This window comes from Chlorocebus sabaeus, chromosome 3 (assembly GCF_047675955.1).
Source record: "Chlorocebus sabaeus isolate Y175 chromosome 3, mChlSab1.0.hap1, whole genome shotgun sequence".
Lineage (NCBI taxonomy): Eukaryota > Metazoa > Chordata > Mammalia > Primates > Cercopithecidae > Chlorocebus > Chlorocebus sabaeus.
In genome coordinates, this window is record NC_132906.1 from 30042952 (window position 1) to 30060637 (window position 17686).

The following is a 17686-nucleotide window of genomic DNA, read 5'->3' on the forward strand; positions in this document are numbered from 1 at the left end:
CTACAATTCTATGGGCGGCCTTGACATCTCTGAGCCTCACAGAGGCCCAAGGGCTTAACTGTGAGTTCCCCCGCCCTCACCAGGCATGCCCCTTACCCAGCAGGCAAGCTCTCCCACCTGACCAGTCCCCTGTCAGTCACCGCCCCTCACCCAGGCACCAGCCTAATGGGTTTCACCTCACTGCCCATCTGTGAAATTACTCAAGCAAGACAGGAAACTCCTCCCATGGGAACACAGGGTTACCTGGTCCTACCTGGTCCTTTTTCACCATAGCCCTCTATGGGCTTCCAAATATCACTTTGCAAATTCCACAAGAAGAGTCTTAGCGAAAGGCTTCTTGAGAGGAAAGCTGTAACTCTGTGAGATGAATTAACAGAACACAAAACTACAAGGCATGACCGTCATGGCCCCTGCAGGTCCACTCTGTTCCCAAGTGCAAGCCCCATGTGGCCCTACATAACATGCTGTGTCCTCCTCGCCCAGGCAGTGAGTCTAGTGACTAATAAGCTGCTGTCCATCTCATCTGTCCAGTGGGGGAAGGGGTGCATTTGGGCTTCTCCCACTATTTAGGACAGAGACCCCTCCCCCACCAATAGGGTAAGTAGGAAGTGATCAGAACAGAGGGATGTTTTGAGTCACAAGGCTTTTTGGGAACATGCTGTATGTGCAAACTCATAATGCCAGCAGCAAGCCCCAGTTGCTTTTCCTTTGCCTATGAAGCAGAGCTTACTTCTCTTAACAATGCAGTAAGTTTTAAAAGCTGACCGGTATAACAAAGGAAGGAAGTGTCTTAGAGGAAACAACAGGGCTGGGTGAGGTGGCTAATGCCTGTAATCTCAGCACTTTGGGAGGCTGAGGCAGGAGGATTACTTGAGGCTGAGTTTGAGACCAGCCTGGGCAACACAGTGAGACCCCCATCTCTAAAAGAAAAACAAAAAAACAAAAAACCCACAAAACCCAAAAAAACAAACAAAAAAATCTGACTGGGCATGGTAGCATGCCTATAGTCCCAGTTACTCAAGAGGCTGAGGTGAGAAAATTACCCCAGTCCAGGAGGTCAAGGCTGCAGGGGGTTTTTTGTTTGTTTGTTTGTTTTGAGATGGGGTCTCGCTTGGTCGCCCAGGCTGGAGTGCAGTGACCGGATCTCAGCTCACTACAAGCTCTGCTTCCTGGGTTTATGCCATTCTCCTGCCTCAGCCTCCCGAGTAGCTGGGACTACAGGCGCCCGCCACCTCGCCCCACTAGTTTTTTGTATTTTTTTTAGTAGAGACAGGGTTTCACCGTGTTAGCCAGGATGGTCTCGATCTCCTGACCTCGTGATCCGCCCGTCTCGGCCTCCCAAAGTGCTGGGACTACAGGCTTGAGTCACCGCGCCCAGCCTGCGGTGGGCTTTGATTGTGCCACTGTACTCCAGCCTGAGTGACAGAGCAAGACCCCATCTCTTTAAAAAAAAAAAAAAAAAAAAAAAAAAAAGAGATTGAGAGAGAGAGAGAAAACAACAGATGTATTTGGAAACACTCCTCTCTTATTTCTCTTCTGCTTGCAATGGCAAAATGCTGTCTCCTGGGATATCCAAGATAACTTAGCTGCTGTGATGCTAGGCTAACCTAAAAGTGAACTACTGAAATTCTGTCTCTAGAAAAGACAGATTAGTTGTCTTATTAGTTCTATACTTATAAAAGATAAATTATCACTAGGATTACTAAGAAGAATTTTGTGTTAGATCGTTTTTCTCAAATCTCCACTACAGACTCATCTGCTCACCAGAGGGTTTTGAGTTTTATGGAGCAAAATTTGCCTAGAACAGGTTGTCAGCTTCTGTGGACACAGTCTACCCTCGGGAATCCCACTGGAAGAAAGAACAAATGAAGCATCCCAAGGACTGGAGGATTCTCTTCCCCCGGGGTATTCAAGGAAGACACCAGGGAACAAATTGAACAAAGTTTATTTCATCAACAATGAAAGATGCCCAGAAGGAAATGAAGCACAAGATTCAGTTACACAAAATGAAAGCTATTGACCACTTGGCCACTTCTCATACTAAAAGAGAAGGAAATAATACGAAGTACTGGAAACCACATTATATTGTCCTCATGGTGACAACCAAGATGGGCCTGACATAAGCCAGTCCAGGCTGGATGTGTGCAACATGTGGTTCTCCGGTCACTGAATCAGAACCAGCCAGGCCCCACGAGTCAGAGTCTCTGGGGGCTGTGATTCTGCATTGCAAACAAGTCCTTGGGTAGCTCTGAGGGTTCACCAAGGTTTGAGAACCACTGGTGTGGCTGACTCCCGTGAAACGGTCCCACTTTTACTGCTTTCAACTGTCATTTATACAGATTCAGGCAAAGAACGGTTTTTAGCATGATGCCCGATGTAGCAAATAAAATGACCTCAACATAGAGTTGATCTTTGCTGCAGTCTTTTCTCATGTGGGAAGAACTGATCATCCCTCTCTGCCACATAATTTGTTCCCTTGAGGTTTCATAGCATCCGGAAGGTTCAGGTGCTCCCATGTCCACTTCCCATTGCCTTGCCAGGTTCCCATGGCGGAAGGCTGCCCAGGTCTTGGGCCAGTCTTAGATGGGCATTTTCATTCTGCAGGTATACACAGCACATTTCACATCAGCGTGGAATGCCTACTTCAGGCCATGCCAAGGATTATAACTTCTTCTATAACCAGGAACTTCTTACACTCACCTCCAGAGGAGTGAAATTATACTAACAGGTGATCACTTAAAGGGCATGCAGCTCAGCCCTTCCTAGACAGTCTGGATGTCATCCCTGGATTAAGCCAGACTTCAAAGAACCATGGTTATAGACCATTTGCCTTAGCCCCAGAGCCTCTTTCTTGAAATGTGCCTTATCATAACCATCTCACCATCTCCTGAGGGAGGTCTTAGTCAGTTATCATTCAAAGCCTGCTGCGCTGAAGATGTCACCCACTGAACCACTCAGTGTCCCCTCTATGAATGAATGCACATGAACATTTTCTTTCGGATCTAACCTCTTTCTCCAGAAGGGGGTAATTTTGTTTTTTAGAGATAGGGTCTCATTTTGTCACCCAGAATAGAGTGCAATGGCGCAATCATAGCTCACTGTAACCTCAAACCAGGGAAGATGTGTGACTATAGGAAGAGATCATCACCTCTTCCTTACTGCTTTGGTGACAAGAAAACTGAAAGCCAAAAATATAGTCCAGATTTTAGCAATTATTTAGGACCTATGACCAATATTCTCCATTGCAACTGGGGGTGGGCTGGGGGGGTGCATATGAGAATGAGCTCACTCCATCCACCACTCCCTCTGGGAAGGATTTCTGCAACACTCTGGTGATACTCATGCCTACCAGAAACTGGGAATGTCCAACTTTTGAGACCTAGCTAATGATGTATCCAAAGCACTAACCAGTACCTGCCATCTGCTAACAGAAATCCTCATGCTTATGGTTGTCCACAGCGCTTTCCGCCTTCGCCAAGGCCCTCGCAACATAAGCCTCAGAGGCTTTCATGTGGGAGTCATGCAGGCGTCCCTGGGCCCAGATCTTTGCTGCTCACAGATGTCCAAACATTGGCTAAGTGACTGGGAGTGGCTGACGAGTCATGGACTGGGGAAAGGAGGGTGGGAGGGGAGCCCATGGAACCCCTGTCCACCCCAGTATCGTAGCCCACAGACTCTCCCCAGACACGGAGAGGGAAACATGGGACACAGTGAGGATAGAATCGGGCATCATAGGTGAGGTAGGATCTGCAAACTGCACACCCGCTGGTCTTCTGTCATGGCTCAAGTGAAAATGAAAACAGAAACTGCCCTTAGAGACAGGGGCAAAAAAACGGCTGTTCCTCCTTTGTCCAGCAGATGGCACACCAAGCACTTTCTTCTCACCTGGGAGGAAAGGGGGACCAATGGTGACTGCCCGGGGAGAGCTTCTAAACTGAAATGGGAAGACCCCATGGGACTCACAGGGTCTTTCTCTTAAAGCCACGGAGAAGAATGAGCCTCTTGGTTTGAGCTGACACTTCTGATGAAGGGAGGTGCCTCCATTCATGGCCACTCAGGGATTGGTTTGATGAGAAAGAACGAAAAAATAAAAAAATTAAAAAATAAACACAGTTCAGCAGTGTGTAAATATACAGAAAGGCTATGCATGTGGCTGAGAGAAGCACAGTTAAGCAGGTGCCACACACCCCTGGGCATTGCCCTAGAAACATTCATGACAGCGTCTTCATACAAAATTCTAAAGTGTGGGACTTTGCTCATAAAGAGGCTCCCCAGCAAGCACTGACAACAGACCTGGACTTCATCTCTCGACAGCAGCAGCCAGAGGGAAGGTTAGTGGTCACTGTTTGGTGTCATCCTGGACTTCCAGACATCTCAATTTACAAAAGGCTTCCAAAGCCTAACTGGTCATTAGGTTGAGGAACTATTATTTGATAGTTAAGCTCAGAAACCAAAAACAGCTACACTGACAGCAACCCAACTCATGCAACCTGTCCAGAAACATACAAAACTGGTTTATGCCACCCAGCCAGCCGCAGATCATAGAGAGGTACACAAATAGCCAGGGGCAGAGACAGACTCAAGGCCAAGCAAAGAACCTGCAGCAGCGGCACACGGTGCACACGGGGCTGCACTCCGCAATGCCTGGCTAGCAGGCCAGCCCGACCCCTAGGTGGAAGGGACTGCTTTGACATTGGCAGATTTTATAGCTGACCTTGGGATGTTCCACCCATCACATCAAACCCATCTGATATATGGCTGGAAGAGACTGCACCTTCACTTTCCCAAAAGGCAGCTAGAGTCACTAAAAGAGTATCTTTTTCCTTTTAATAACAAAAGTCATCATAGTGAGTGAAGTCAAGATATATCTTGTTTGAAAGTCTGTGCACTTTCTATAACTTCAAGGTGACCATGACTGAATGACAGCAGCAGTAGCAACAACCAACCGTGTTCTTGTACCAGTCATTGAAATTGCACTATGATTTGAAAAGGTCTCCCGTTCTTTGCCTCTCACACTTCATCCCCTCAAAAACGATGATCACTTTGAAAACTCTTGTGAGAACAAAATTCCTACCCTGAAAAGAGCAGAAGTGATTTCCCCATGTCTAGGAAGGCAAGAGTTTCTTTAGTCCACTATCATATTCAGTGCATTTGGGTGGCTTTTTAAATACCTTCAGGGAAGATTTTATTACCTTTATGCCCTTCTCCTGAACCTGTGTGTGTGTGTGTGTGTGTGTGTGTGCGCGCGCGCGCGCGTGCGCACATGCATACATGGTATGCTGGACAAGGCAGCTGTCAGTCTTCATCGGCAGCAAGTCTCCAGCTGGAGCACAGGTAGACACAGCCGCTGCACAGCAGGAGCAAGCCCAGCACCGTGTGACTGAGTGCCAGGACTCCAACTGCAAAGAGGTACAGGGTTTTGTCACAGTAGTCCTGAGGCTGCTGGAAAGGGGGAAGAAAATCAGGCAGGTACACAGAAAAGACCCAGTAGTTTCCCAGGATGAACCAGAGGAAGAGGAAGAGGCTCAGCAGGAGGTGGATGTAGTATCTGTGCGCATTCTGCCTCCAGGGGTATTCGTCATCGTCATCATCATCGATCACCACGGCCTTGGACAGCAGCCGCCTCATCCTGGTGGAGTCGTACAACAGGAGAGACACCTGGGGCGTGGTGGGGAGCGGGGTGGCAGGGCAGAGCAGCAGAGTAGAGGGGAAGAGAGGGGATAGAAGGTAGCGGTGGCAGGGGTGTTGGGGAGAGAGAAAGAGGAGAGAGAGGAAGGTGTCATGAAAAGTGCACACACTGAGTTAGAAATGCCACCAAGCAGCAAAATTTAATTTGAAGAATGAGAATTAAAACTGGCAAGAATGAAGGCATTAATTCATCGCCAGCATCCTCAGTGGCGTCTTCCTTTTAGATGTGTGAGTTGGTTTGGACAAGGGGTTAGTTGGGGTGACTTGTCTCCGCATCAAGGTTCAGACTGACTCTCCCCTGTATTGTGCTAGCACATTTGCACCCACACATAACGTAAAAATGACACCTGGTCCGCATGCTAGAGGCCTTGAAACAGATCCCTCTCTCTTGGGAGAAACCCCCAGCAGACTTTTCCCTGGTACTTCCAGGCCATGTAACAGGCTTGGCCAAATCCAGGTACTGTGAGCCGTTTCCTCCCCACCCCAGCCCCGCCCAGCCTGCTTTCTCTCCTTCTTGGAAGTTTGCACCACTCCCCATCTCAGGCATCTGGAATTCCCAAGTGGGGCTGTGGACTAAGAGTGTTGTCTCTCTTGTCCTCATACACCTTTCAAGTCAAGAGCACAGACCCTTGTCCTTGGAGTGATACTCTTGGGGGACAAAGACCATCTGGGCCCCTGGCAGATGATCCCTGACTCCAGTCTGACACGCCTTTGAAATTCTGCTCCCACTTGGTTACACAAAGCACCACAACCCACCCAACTCTAACTGGCCACAGATGCCTTTGTCACAGGGGAGCACACTTCCCCTGGAAATGCGGCGGTGGAAGGACACAGGTGTCTTTGCTAAGGAATCCCTTAGCAGCTCCCCGTCTTCTCTGCCTAGCAACTTGATCTGTGATGTTTTTGAAAGCCTGGCCTGTGTATCTGCTCTCTCCGGCTTCCTAGGCTGCCTACCTCTCCCGAGGCCACGCTCATGGCACTCCTAACCCTGGAGAGCAGGGCATTAGAAAGAATCCTTGGATGACGGAGGATGTAGCTAACTGGCAGAGATGGGGAGAGATTCTGAGCTTGAGTGAAATGGAAGGGCAAGCAGGAGCCCAGAGATGCAGCTAAGTGGGCTCCAAACTGTGAAGAGAAGCAAGGATAAAATAAAGAGACAGAGAGATGGGAATAGCGAACCCCAAGCCATGCCTTTGGGTGGGTGATGACTCCAGGTTTGGACTTGTTCCATTTAAAATTCTGGATGGAAATGCAGGTGCTAGTGGCCCGCAGGGGGTGGAGTCAGAGCCTGGAGGTGAACAGAGAGAGGTGAGGACTCCTGGCGGAGATCTGGGAGCTACCCGTGAGGAGCTACCCGTGAGGAGGTGATAGTGACTCTGGGAATGGGTGTTGTACAAAAATAGACCCCAGTACTGAGCAAAGTGCTTGACATACATTATCTCAATGAATTCTCCCAGCCTGAGGCAAGAGGTACTAAATAAACATGGGTGCAGGACCAAAACTGGAGCCATTGGGCCAAAATGTCAATAGCGATTTTCTCTGGGTGGTGAAATTTACAGATGATTTTGATTTTTTTCTTTGTCCTTATCTGCATTCTCTGATTTTCCACAATGGACAGTTATTACTTATGTAAAGCTACAAACCTAAGGAGGGTGGTTAGTTCAATGCTTGGTATGTGTGATCTTTAATGTCCATCCTCGCCTGGGGCTGCATATTATCCCTGTTGCCCAAATGAGGAAACTAAGGCTCAGAGAAGTTAAGTCACTTCAGTGAGATCCACAGTGAGTAAGAGAATGAGAAAGGCAGTGATCCACACCTCTTTGACCACTGTCTACACCACAGTACACCGATGATTAAATCAGAGGAAATTAAATTGGAGGGTTCACTCCTAAGACTTGCAGCCTGGCTGGGAGGCAGAACATCTCCATAAGAAAAGGAAAGTGAGACCTTAGGGGACTTCAGAGAGACACCCACAGTAGAGCTGACTCATCCAGGGAGGGCTGCCTGGAAGAAGGGGCATACTTGGGACCCCTATGCACAAGGAGAGGTGCGAGGGTCCTCCCTGAGGGGGAGTGGTGTGGCAACGGTGAAGGGTGGTGGGTTTAGGGTAGGGGAAAAAACCAACTGATGGTAGTAGGTTGGCTGACCGTGGCTGTGTGGTTGGGAAAGCCCAGGTTGAACACCAGCTCTGCTGTTGCCTCACTGTAAGCTGGAACTGAGAATCCAGCTCAAGTCTCCATCACTCAGATGCATTTCCCTTCCTTGCAGGGCCCCATTCCTTGGAGGAATTCCCCCACCCATCACGTGTCCACAGATCTGGCTGCCCTTCCAGGACTGGTTCTCGGCTACAATGATGCCAGGAGAAAGGAACCAGCCCCAGGAGAGAGCCATGGCAAGTGGGTCCCACTGCCCAGACTTTCTGGAGCCACCTGGCCCCCTTCTCTCCCAACTAACCTTTGAGGTTGTGAGGTCTTCCAATCAATGACCTTTTAAGTTAGCCAGAGGTGAGTTTTTGTTCCTTGTAGTCAAAGAATCCTTCCTGAAGCAAGTACCTGCCTCAAAGGGGCACGGCGAGGACTGAATGAGCTCCAAATGAGGGCAGAGTCATCAGCATGGCATCAGCAAAAAGCACATGCTCACCAGGGTAGCAATCGCCACTAGGAAGGGTGATGTGGGAAGATGACGGGAGTGCAGGGTAGGCGATGGTCACTGAATCCATGTTTTGGAAACTGTCTTTTAACACGACCCTCAGTAACGAATACATTTTAGGCCAAGTCCTAGGCACTGGGTAACTGCATGTCCTTGTTGGCTTAGAGAAGTCCTGGTTTATGCTGTTGTTCTGGCAGGATGATTATTAGGGCCGCTTTGTACTCTCAAAAGTGTCCCAGTTAGGATGATAAATCAACTCACCCAAACACACATGTCCATATGTAAGTATCACAGAATACTTAACTTACTAGGCACTCTAATTTTCCATTTTATTTTTTAAAAAGCAGGTCACAGCCTACTTAATTCATTTCCTGATCTTCATAACCCTCAGTTCTTTTTGGTAGCTCCATGAAATGTCAGCTCACATCTCTTCGTTTCTCTCCATAGAGTGCAATACTGTGAAGCTATCTGATGCATTTCAGGAAGGACATTGGGGCCCCCTCAGCAGGTTTGAGGTTGAATACGAACCATCATTATTACAGGTAAACTTCTGCCTCTGGGGACTCTAATCGTGTTTGCCGCTGCTCTAATGGTTATGGACTCACTGTATATTACCTTGCCATCATGAGCACAAAAATTTAATTTGGCTTCAAACGGTTTTAGATTGCCAGGGCAAAAAAATCAATGCTGCTTATTAGGGCCTTAGTTTGTTCATTAAAATAAATTACCTTTGGGTCCTGGGTTGGCTTTCAGAAAGGAAAAGTTTGCTGTTATTAAGAGAAACAGACCCCACGGACAGCAGCCTCTCTAAAGGAAAGCTCCACTGGGCAGCTTCACGATGAGGTAGTCGAGTGAGAACAGGAGAGGCAGAGGTAATTACTGCTAAAAACACTGCCCTTGTTTTAAGCATCTCTGTGGCACTCAAACCGTCAGAGCCTTCCCTTAACACTGTGGGGGCCATGGGGAAAATGTGGCTCCGCTGAGCCAAGAGCCTTTGGGTTTTCTTGGAGCTGAACAGAGTCCCAGGTAGATCCCATGGGGATACTGTGATGGGGACCATCGTGTGTATTTGTACATTTTAGGACACTGCCCACCAGACCACTCTTAGGAGATGGGGGCATTTATCAGGGAGGTTACCTCAGACACAAAAGCCTCCAAAGGTTTGCCCCAAATCAGACGTCTCCCACAACAGAGTGGAGCTTGTGGCTACCAGTTGCATATAAGAACAATTTTCAAGACATTCCTTTGATGTCTTAGATCAACAGCATGACCAGCTCCACTGGCCAGGATCGCTCCAAGGATCCCCGCACCAGAAGGCAGCTGGCAAAGAAACCCAACAGTGGTTCCGAATAAAAGTTCACACTTGGCACTCTTAACTCACTTTTCTCTTGTGTTACGGCTTTGTTTTTATGGAACCATCTTGGGGAAATGGATGCTTGTGTTTTCTGGCTTTGATATAGAAAGTGGTGAGGTGGGCTTGGAAGGCTGGGAAGAGTTGTTGATAGATGCAGGCTGACCGAAACTTCTCTTGGTAGGTGTAACATCGCTGTGGGTCAGGGATCTTGAAAACAACTGCACGCTATGCACGCCCCTGATATTTCTTCAGTTGCTTTTTCTGTTTAAATAAATGTCAATACAGCCCAGGAGCAGATTAACTACATAACCTTGAGAGTCATAGAAAAGCACTCCTACCCCAGGCATAAGAATACTTTAATAGTTGATTGATAACTGCAGCCAATTAATCCTATGTTAGTCAATTGAGAACTAGGAGGTATAGTTAAAAGCAGAAATAGGAACTGCTAAATCAAACATATTTTAACCAAATGCAAACCCTGCCTTCAACAGGAAGCTTTTTTAAAGCAGCAGCGCAGAGAAAGACCATGATTTCACTGGCTGAATTCAATGGTATAACTGGCAGTCAGGGACTCCTCTGCATCAACTCTTGTCAGACCAAAGCCACAGCTTAGCACACTGAACTCGACAGCAAGAAGGAAGCTCTTGCAAAGAAGCGCAGCCCTGGGTAAATGCCCTGCATCTGGAAAAATCTGTGTCTCTGGAGCCAGCCCCATCACTTCAGCAACCACGCGTAGGGGGAAGTTGTTTTGGCTCCCCTGTGAATAGCAGGCAAATAACAGGTGCATTCCAGGATGGCTGTGAGTTAAATTTCTACAAGGACTACAAACAACAGATAAAGATACTTTACCTTTAAGGTGCCGACGATGCCACCCACTAGCAAATATAAAGGTATGAGGGGCTGTATAGGGCAGTCCTCCAAAAATTTCATTCCTACATAGGGCAAACAGAAGATGATTGAGAGAAGTACATTCAAGAGCACAAAGCCTGGTTCTGAAAATGAGTGGAACACCTTCAAAAGCCAAAATGTTAAACATGCAAACCATATGCTTGTGGGATCTGCTCAGCCTCACCAGTCACCTGATGCCCAGGATGCTCAGTGGATTGACACTGCAGAACTCACTCTCACAGCGGAGTGGCGATAAATACTCCCGCGGACAGGGCAGGGACCAGGTGTCAGTGCACCTTTTTTCTGGGTATTAACTGGCTATGGGTTGCACTCTGCTTTTCTGAATAGCCAGTGTATGAGAACTCAAGTTTTCAAGGATTCAGAATTCAAAGGATCCCTTTAAATATACAGTTTTCTTGATATGCTTAAAATAAGATTTAATTTATGAGTCACATTTCCAAAATGTGACTCTGTGAATGAGGTTCTCATCTACTCTGCTTCCAGGGACCAGGTGGCAGGGAGGAGCCGCTCTTCCTCCTTGTGTAGCGAGCCCTCTGCTGTGTTAGTCACAGTCACCATATGATCACCATTGACCATGTCACTCACTGGACCCCACGCTGGCAAACACGCGTGTGCTCACATATCCTTAGCTACCAGATACAGAGTACTACCAAGCCAGCCTGCCCAGACGCCTACCCTTTCTTAACGGTAATTTTTCTCCCCAAAGCAATGCTCTGTCTACTTTTCTCAGGTCTTTGTTCTCTAGACCTATTATTAACCAATGATATAATGTGTCTATTTAAAATATAAAGAAGAAATGCCCATTTCCCTCAGGGACCAGTCTGGCTCAAATGACCAAGCTCCAGATGAATTCTAACAGACACCTTTGCTATGGGAGACACTGATTGCCCAGCATGTGCCCCCCCCCCACATTGCCCATCTCCCTTGTTGAGTAGCAAGGCAGTGTGACCAGTTCTGACCAGTGGGCTGTGGGACACTTTGGGGCCAAAGCATGTGTTTTTTTTGAGACAGAGTCTTGCTCTGTTGCCCAGGCTGGAGTGCAGTAGCATGATTCAGTTGCAACTCACTGCAGTCTCAACCTCCCAGGCTCAAGCGATTCTCCCACCTCAGCCTCTGAGTATCTAGGATCACAGGGATGTGCCACTATGCACAGCTAATTCTTTTTTCCTTGTAGAGAAGGGGGCTCGCTATGTTGCCCAGGTTGTTATCAAACTCCTGGGCTCAAGTGATCCTCCTGCCTGGGCCTCCCAAAGTGTGGGATTACAGGCGTGAGCCATTGTGCCCAGCCCAGGCCAAAGCATTTAAAAACTGATACATGATTCGTTGTTTGCTTCCTCTGCTTTGACCACCTGGAAGCCATGGGTGGAGATGGATTGTTCTCAAGATTGAAGCAGCTTGGAATATTATGTCATCACATTGCCTGGGAAGTCCCCATGCCCACTGACCCATGATGGAATTTGCATAAGCAAGAAATAAACCCTTATAGTGTTAAACCACTGGGATTCCAGGGTTAATTTGTGACTGCAGCACAGTTAAGTTACCCTGGCTAATACATTTGTCAACAGATTCCAAGAAAGGGAATTCTTACTGTAGAACCAAAGCCTCCTGTTTAAATGACATTTAGACTTTTAGCTTTGATTTGACATTTTATTCCCTATAAATGCCTGATACTTAAGCAGAGGGAGTAAACTGTTTTTCTATGACTACACCATATTCCACTGAAATGAACAAAATTCTCTAGGTATACAGAGAGCTATAAATTCAGAGCCCAAACAGAATTTACTCAAATATACACATTGATCCAATCATCAACCTATGGAGGCTTGTCTTTTAGTTATCTCTGATGTGTAGCCGAATTTGTTATTAAATGGAAATACTTTCCAAGTCTCAACACAGCCTTTTCACACAAAGACCTTTAAGTACTTGGTGCCAAATTTGTTGGACATGGACCGCCTTTTAATTCAAAAGCCAGCTGTGAAATGAACACTGAGTAATGGCTTAGATATCTGCTCATTCCCAGTGAATAAAAACAGCTGCTGTTCACAGGAGAGTCAATCAGTGCACAGATGGCTTAAAACGATCCTAATAAATTTAATAAAAGCCGTCTTTCCCCCTTGGTTCTCACGTACTGCTTAGGACCTACCTAAACTCTAGATTTTCTTTCTTGTCTGATCTGCAGTATCGCGATTATTCTTTTTGGCTTTAGGTCTCTCCCTAGTTCAGTTGATAAAAACTACCAGATGTAGTGAATTTTAAAATATTTGTTATTGTGATAAAATATCTCAACAAAAATTGCCGTTTTAACCATTTTTAAATGTACAATTCATCGGCATAATTACATGCATCATCTTGTGCAACTATCCCCACTATCTATTTCCAAAATGTTTTCATCACCCCAAACACAAACTCTATAACCAATATTGCTCTAGAAGCAATAAGACCTCCAAAACCCTCTTTCTGCAGTGGATGTGGTGATTTTAATATAATATCCGTGGGAATTGGTTTGTGGGGTCTTTTCTCTTTTATGTAGGGTAGCCTTGTTGGTGGATGAATTGTTGCAGTTAAGTTCATTTGAAAGATAACTGGCTGGGTGCGGTGGCTCATGCCTGTAATCCCAGTGCTTTGGGAGGCCCAGGTGGGCAGATCATTTGAGATCAGGAGTTCAAGACCACCCTGGCCAACGTGGTGAAACTCTGTCTCTACTAAAAATACATAAATTAGCCAGGCGTGGTGGCGGGCGCCTGTAATCCCAGCTACTTGCGAGGCTGAGGCACAAGAATCGCTTGAGCCGGGTAGGCAGAGGTTGCAGTGAGCCGAGATCGTTCCACTGCACTCCAGCCTGGGTGACAGAGTGAGACCCTGTCTCAAAAGAAAAGAAAAAGAAAGATAACTAACCCAAGGGTCCAAAGGCTAGGGTTCTCTTATGTTACAGGTTTTGCATAGAATGCCCTCTGGAGAGTATTCCTGACTTCCTAAGCTGGGTATGCCTAACATCTTGTGAACTCTTCTTGGAAGAACAGAGCCACATGATAAATGTTAATTTTTGAATTGCACTGTAATAATCACAGCACCAGGGCCTACTGAAGCGACTGAATTGTTCACTCTTACACGAAATGGCCCCAGACTACTTGGCTGTTTTAGTTCTCTGCAAACCTTAAAATCTTATCTTCTTTTTTATTTCCTGTCAGGCTGTTAGCTTTCATGTCTTACAGATCTAAGGATACTGTTTTTGTTTCCATTTTTAGTATTGTGGCTTCAGCAGGAGTGGCAGGGTGAAACTCACATAACAAAATAAACCATTTTAAAGTGAATAATTCAGTGGCATTTAGTGGATTCACAATATTGTGCAACTACCACCTCCATCTAGTTCAAAAACATTTTCATCACCTCGGAAGGAACGCTCCTACCCATTAAGCCATTAGGGTACTGGGTGTTTCGTTGTTGTTTTGCAACAGCTGCTCCAATATGCTGTGAGCTTGGACCTAGAACACTGGGCCTGCTGAGCTTCTTTTCTGTTTTGTTTTTTGGTTTTTGTGTTTTTTGGAGACAGGGTCTCACTCTTGTTGGAGTTGGCTGGAGGTACAGTGGCACGATCATTCCACCTCAATCTCCCGAGTAGCTGGGGCTACAGGCGCACGCCACCACACCCAGCTAATTTTTAAGTCAAGACTTGAATGTTTTTGGTAGAAACAAGGTCTCACTATGTTGCCCAGGCTAGTCTCAAACGCCTGGGCTCAAGCATTCGACCCGCCTCAGCCCCATAAGTGCTGGGATTATAGGCGTGAGCCACTGTGCCAGGCCATGCTGGGCTTCTAGGTAAATAGGGGTAGCTAGGTCCTGTACGCAGGCCTCAGGGGCTCCCATTAGCAGTGTTCAGGAGCGTGAGATTAATTTCACTCACACGTGATAACAATTCTTAGCTACTCAAGGAGTTTCCCCCATCCTGCCCCTCCCCTGATCTCTGCTAGACATCACACTTCTGAATTATGAGGTTGTTTAATATACGTGATTTATGGAAATATTTATTCATTCATTCAGCAAAAAAATGTATAGAGTACCCATACGTCACCTAGCGCCAGGTGCATTTTTTGTATTGCTCGCATCCTGCTTCCACAAGGGAACATAGGAACTGGGAAAGGACTTTGGGAAACCTCTAGCCCAGTCACTCCCAAACTTGGGCTAGAGGGATCAGAATCATCTGGGGACAGATTTCTAAAAGAGGGTGTCTGTTCCCACCCAGATATACTGCACTGATATCTCCCAGGGTGGGGCCCAGGAATGTGTGTTTTTTAAATCTTCACCAAGTCATTCTGAGATGGCACATAGGTGTCTGGGAATCATCGGGCTGGCCAGTTCTTCTTAAACACATATTTAATGTTTAAAGATTACACACCTTGGGTCCATGCCCCAACCTGGCTGACCTGTGGCATCCAGCAGCTCGGCAGGCAGCTTACCTATGAAGGCCATGGACAGAGGTAGAGCCAGGAAAGCGCAGAGCACAAAAACGAAGCAGGCTGCAAGGAGAAGAAGGGGCAGGCACTGGGTTAGAAACACACAGGCCCTTGCATTTCCTCTTTACTGCAGTTTCTTAAGCATCCTGTGAAACCTGACTTTCTCTCCAGAGGCAAGTCAGCAGACAGGAGGAGAAGGTCGCAGCTCGCCTGGGGCTCCCACATAGTGGATGCAAGCCAAGACTTGCATTTCTCAGAGAGCTGAACATCTCTTGTGATCACTCTGCCGATGCCAAGGCCCAGATTTCCTGCAGGACCTCTCCAAGTCTGACAGCTTATAGAAAAGGAGTTTATAAACTGCCACTGTGCCTGTGCCAGGACGCCAGAAGCTGCCGGCATCCACTGAGCCGGGCAGGATTCACCCTGTGCTTCCTGGGCTCCTGTACCCAGGGCAGATGGTTCTTCTCTTCCCTGGATAAAATTCACTGACAACTCACTTTATCACTTAAAGTATTTGCTTCACAAAATCTTTTTCCCTTTCCATTCATTTGGTTATATATTCCATAGCCCATGACATTAGGTGGGCTCCTAAAACTTCTTGCTGACACACAGTATAATAGAGCTTTGAACTGACTTTGGGTTTTTCTTTCTGTTAATGCCACCAATTCAACTTTTAGACATTGGGAAAGAACAAAGGAATGGGGGCTACACAGGCTTGAGTCCAAATCCTGGCCCTGTCACTCACTGGCCACGTGGCTTTGGGTAAATTCGTTGACATCCTGAAGCCACTTTCCTCTTCTGTAAAAGGTGGTGACAGATGTATGCATGAGGACCTCAGTGTATGGGGCAACTTTTATGATTAGGCAATTACTTCCCCACTTTGCTTCTTGGTTTTCTCATCTGTTCAATGGACTGCAGATATAAGTTTTGCTTGGCCAGTAATTTTCTTTTTGAAAGTGTGAATTTGAATGCTTCTTGGGTAGGCCTGCTCCCCAGTTCCCACTGTCAGAGTCTTGACAGTATCACACATCTGTGTTTTCTGCTGAGTCCCGTTGTCATGCTGAGAGCTGACAGAGGATCTCTGAGTGAACGTCATGGCAGCTTCTGCAGCATCTGCTCCTTCCTCTCTAGGTCATCACCTCAATTATTTTCAGGTACCACCACCTCCCTACCTCCCCATTCTCCTATGCCATTTATGTGCTCTAGCAGAAGCTGACCCCACCCTGGCCATGGAAAAGGGCATGAAGTTTCACCCTCAATTAACCAGAAGAGCCCCACTTACCAGATATGCTATTAGTAGGTGGGCTCATGACTTATATTGGGAAATTTACTGAGAGTCAGGAAAAAGCTTTCTCACTCTGCTGACAAAACTTCCGGAAACAAGGTTTCTCCCTTCCTGGCCACTGGTGAGGAATTGAATCACTCCAGGGGTGGCTGGCAGCCTTCTTGCCACCATGAGGGGAAGCCGGCCTGCGAATGAGACCAATGCCAAGAGGCAAGAGGAGAGGTGAAAAGAAACTGGGTTCTCAGTGACATTCGTCACCCATGGAATAATACCACCCTTGATGCTAAACTACTTCTGGACTTGTCATGTATAGGAGCCAATAAATCACCTTTATTACTTTAGCCAGCTTGAGTTGGGTTTTCTATACTATACAGCGCCCACTGTACCTGGCTTCATCTGCAAGGTCCTTTGTGGTTCTGAATTGTCAAAGATCTAGGATTTATCTGGGAATCTGTCTTCTCTAGAGAAGAGATCTAAGGCTGCAAGTGCCTCCAGCTGGGAGCCTCACGTGCACACCACCAAACGCCAGCTCTGATCTTGCTACTCACAGCGGGTAGGGTGCACAGGGCAGGGTCTGCCCCTCTCTCAAAGAGACCCCAGAAGTTGCCCTCCATGCCCATCCTGACCTTCACCTCCAGGAAATGTTGATGGGGGCAGGCACGCAGAGTGATTTGCCCCAATTTCACTCCTCCCCTCAAAACATCCCTGAGTTGGATACAATGCTATCACCAGAGCCAGCTTCACAGGCATGCAACTTAACAGCCCCATGCTTGGGAGGACCCAGCATCTGGTTTGACGCTCTTCTGTTGCCATCTTGAAATTCTAAATAAATTTCTCTCGAAATCGTGTATTGTAAGTGAAGTTGGACAGGACAGTGAGGCATACGTGTGAGCAGAGGGAGCCTGTGAAATGCTCGCGTCTGCTGCTCTTCACCGCCAATATTCACATTTACTCTGCGAGACTCGGAGCCAATACGAGGAAAGCGTGTTGTGTCTTCAACCAAGTAAGCAGGGGGCTGACAGTCCTGAGAAGATATACTTTCATTTGAACCAGAACTTGCTTCAGATGCAGACAGAAGGCAATGATGTTCTAAGAAACAGGAACAACCAAGGAACCCCACCAACCCCTTTCTGACCCCTAAATTAGTCTACTTTTTCCTCTCAGACCTTCCTCGCCCATCTGTGAGCAGAAGGTGGAGAATGGGGGCAGAATGCGCCCCTATCAAGAAGCAAATGAAGACTTGTTAGTTTTGTACAATGTTTCCAATGTTCCAGTAAAAACAAAATACGTATAAGAGCGATGAAACACAAGTTGTGTCACTTCAGTGACTCAACATATGAGTTAAATGCT

At 47.0% G+C, this 17686-nt stretch overlaps 1 protein-coding gene across 3 annotated transcripts in view; it reads right to left on the reverse strand.

Annotated features, from left to right (window-relative positions):
- Positions 1-2488: 2488 nt before the first annotated feature.
- Positions 2489-17686, reverse strand: part of TMEM272 (transmembrane protein 272) — a 39805-nt gene continuing 24607 nt past the window's right edge. Inside the window, exons 3-5 of one of the 3 annotated variants that reach the window (XM_037986665.2) lie at positions 15055-15114; positions 10541-10623; positions 3959-5658 (exon numbers count right to left, since the gene is read on the reverse strand). In XM_037986665.2, the coding sequence (XP_037842593.1) occupies positions 5296-5658; positions 10541-10623; positions 15055-15114 (506 nt within the window). In that variant the 3' untranslated portion in view covers positions 3959-5295. Of the gene's footprint in view, positions 3608-3958; positions 8130-10540; positions 10624-15054; positions 15115-17686 lie in introns of those variants that run through there. The other 2 variants (XR_012092588.1, XR_012092589.1) reach the window with 2 other exon arrangements.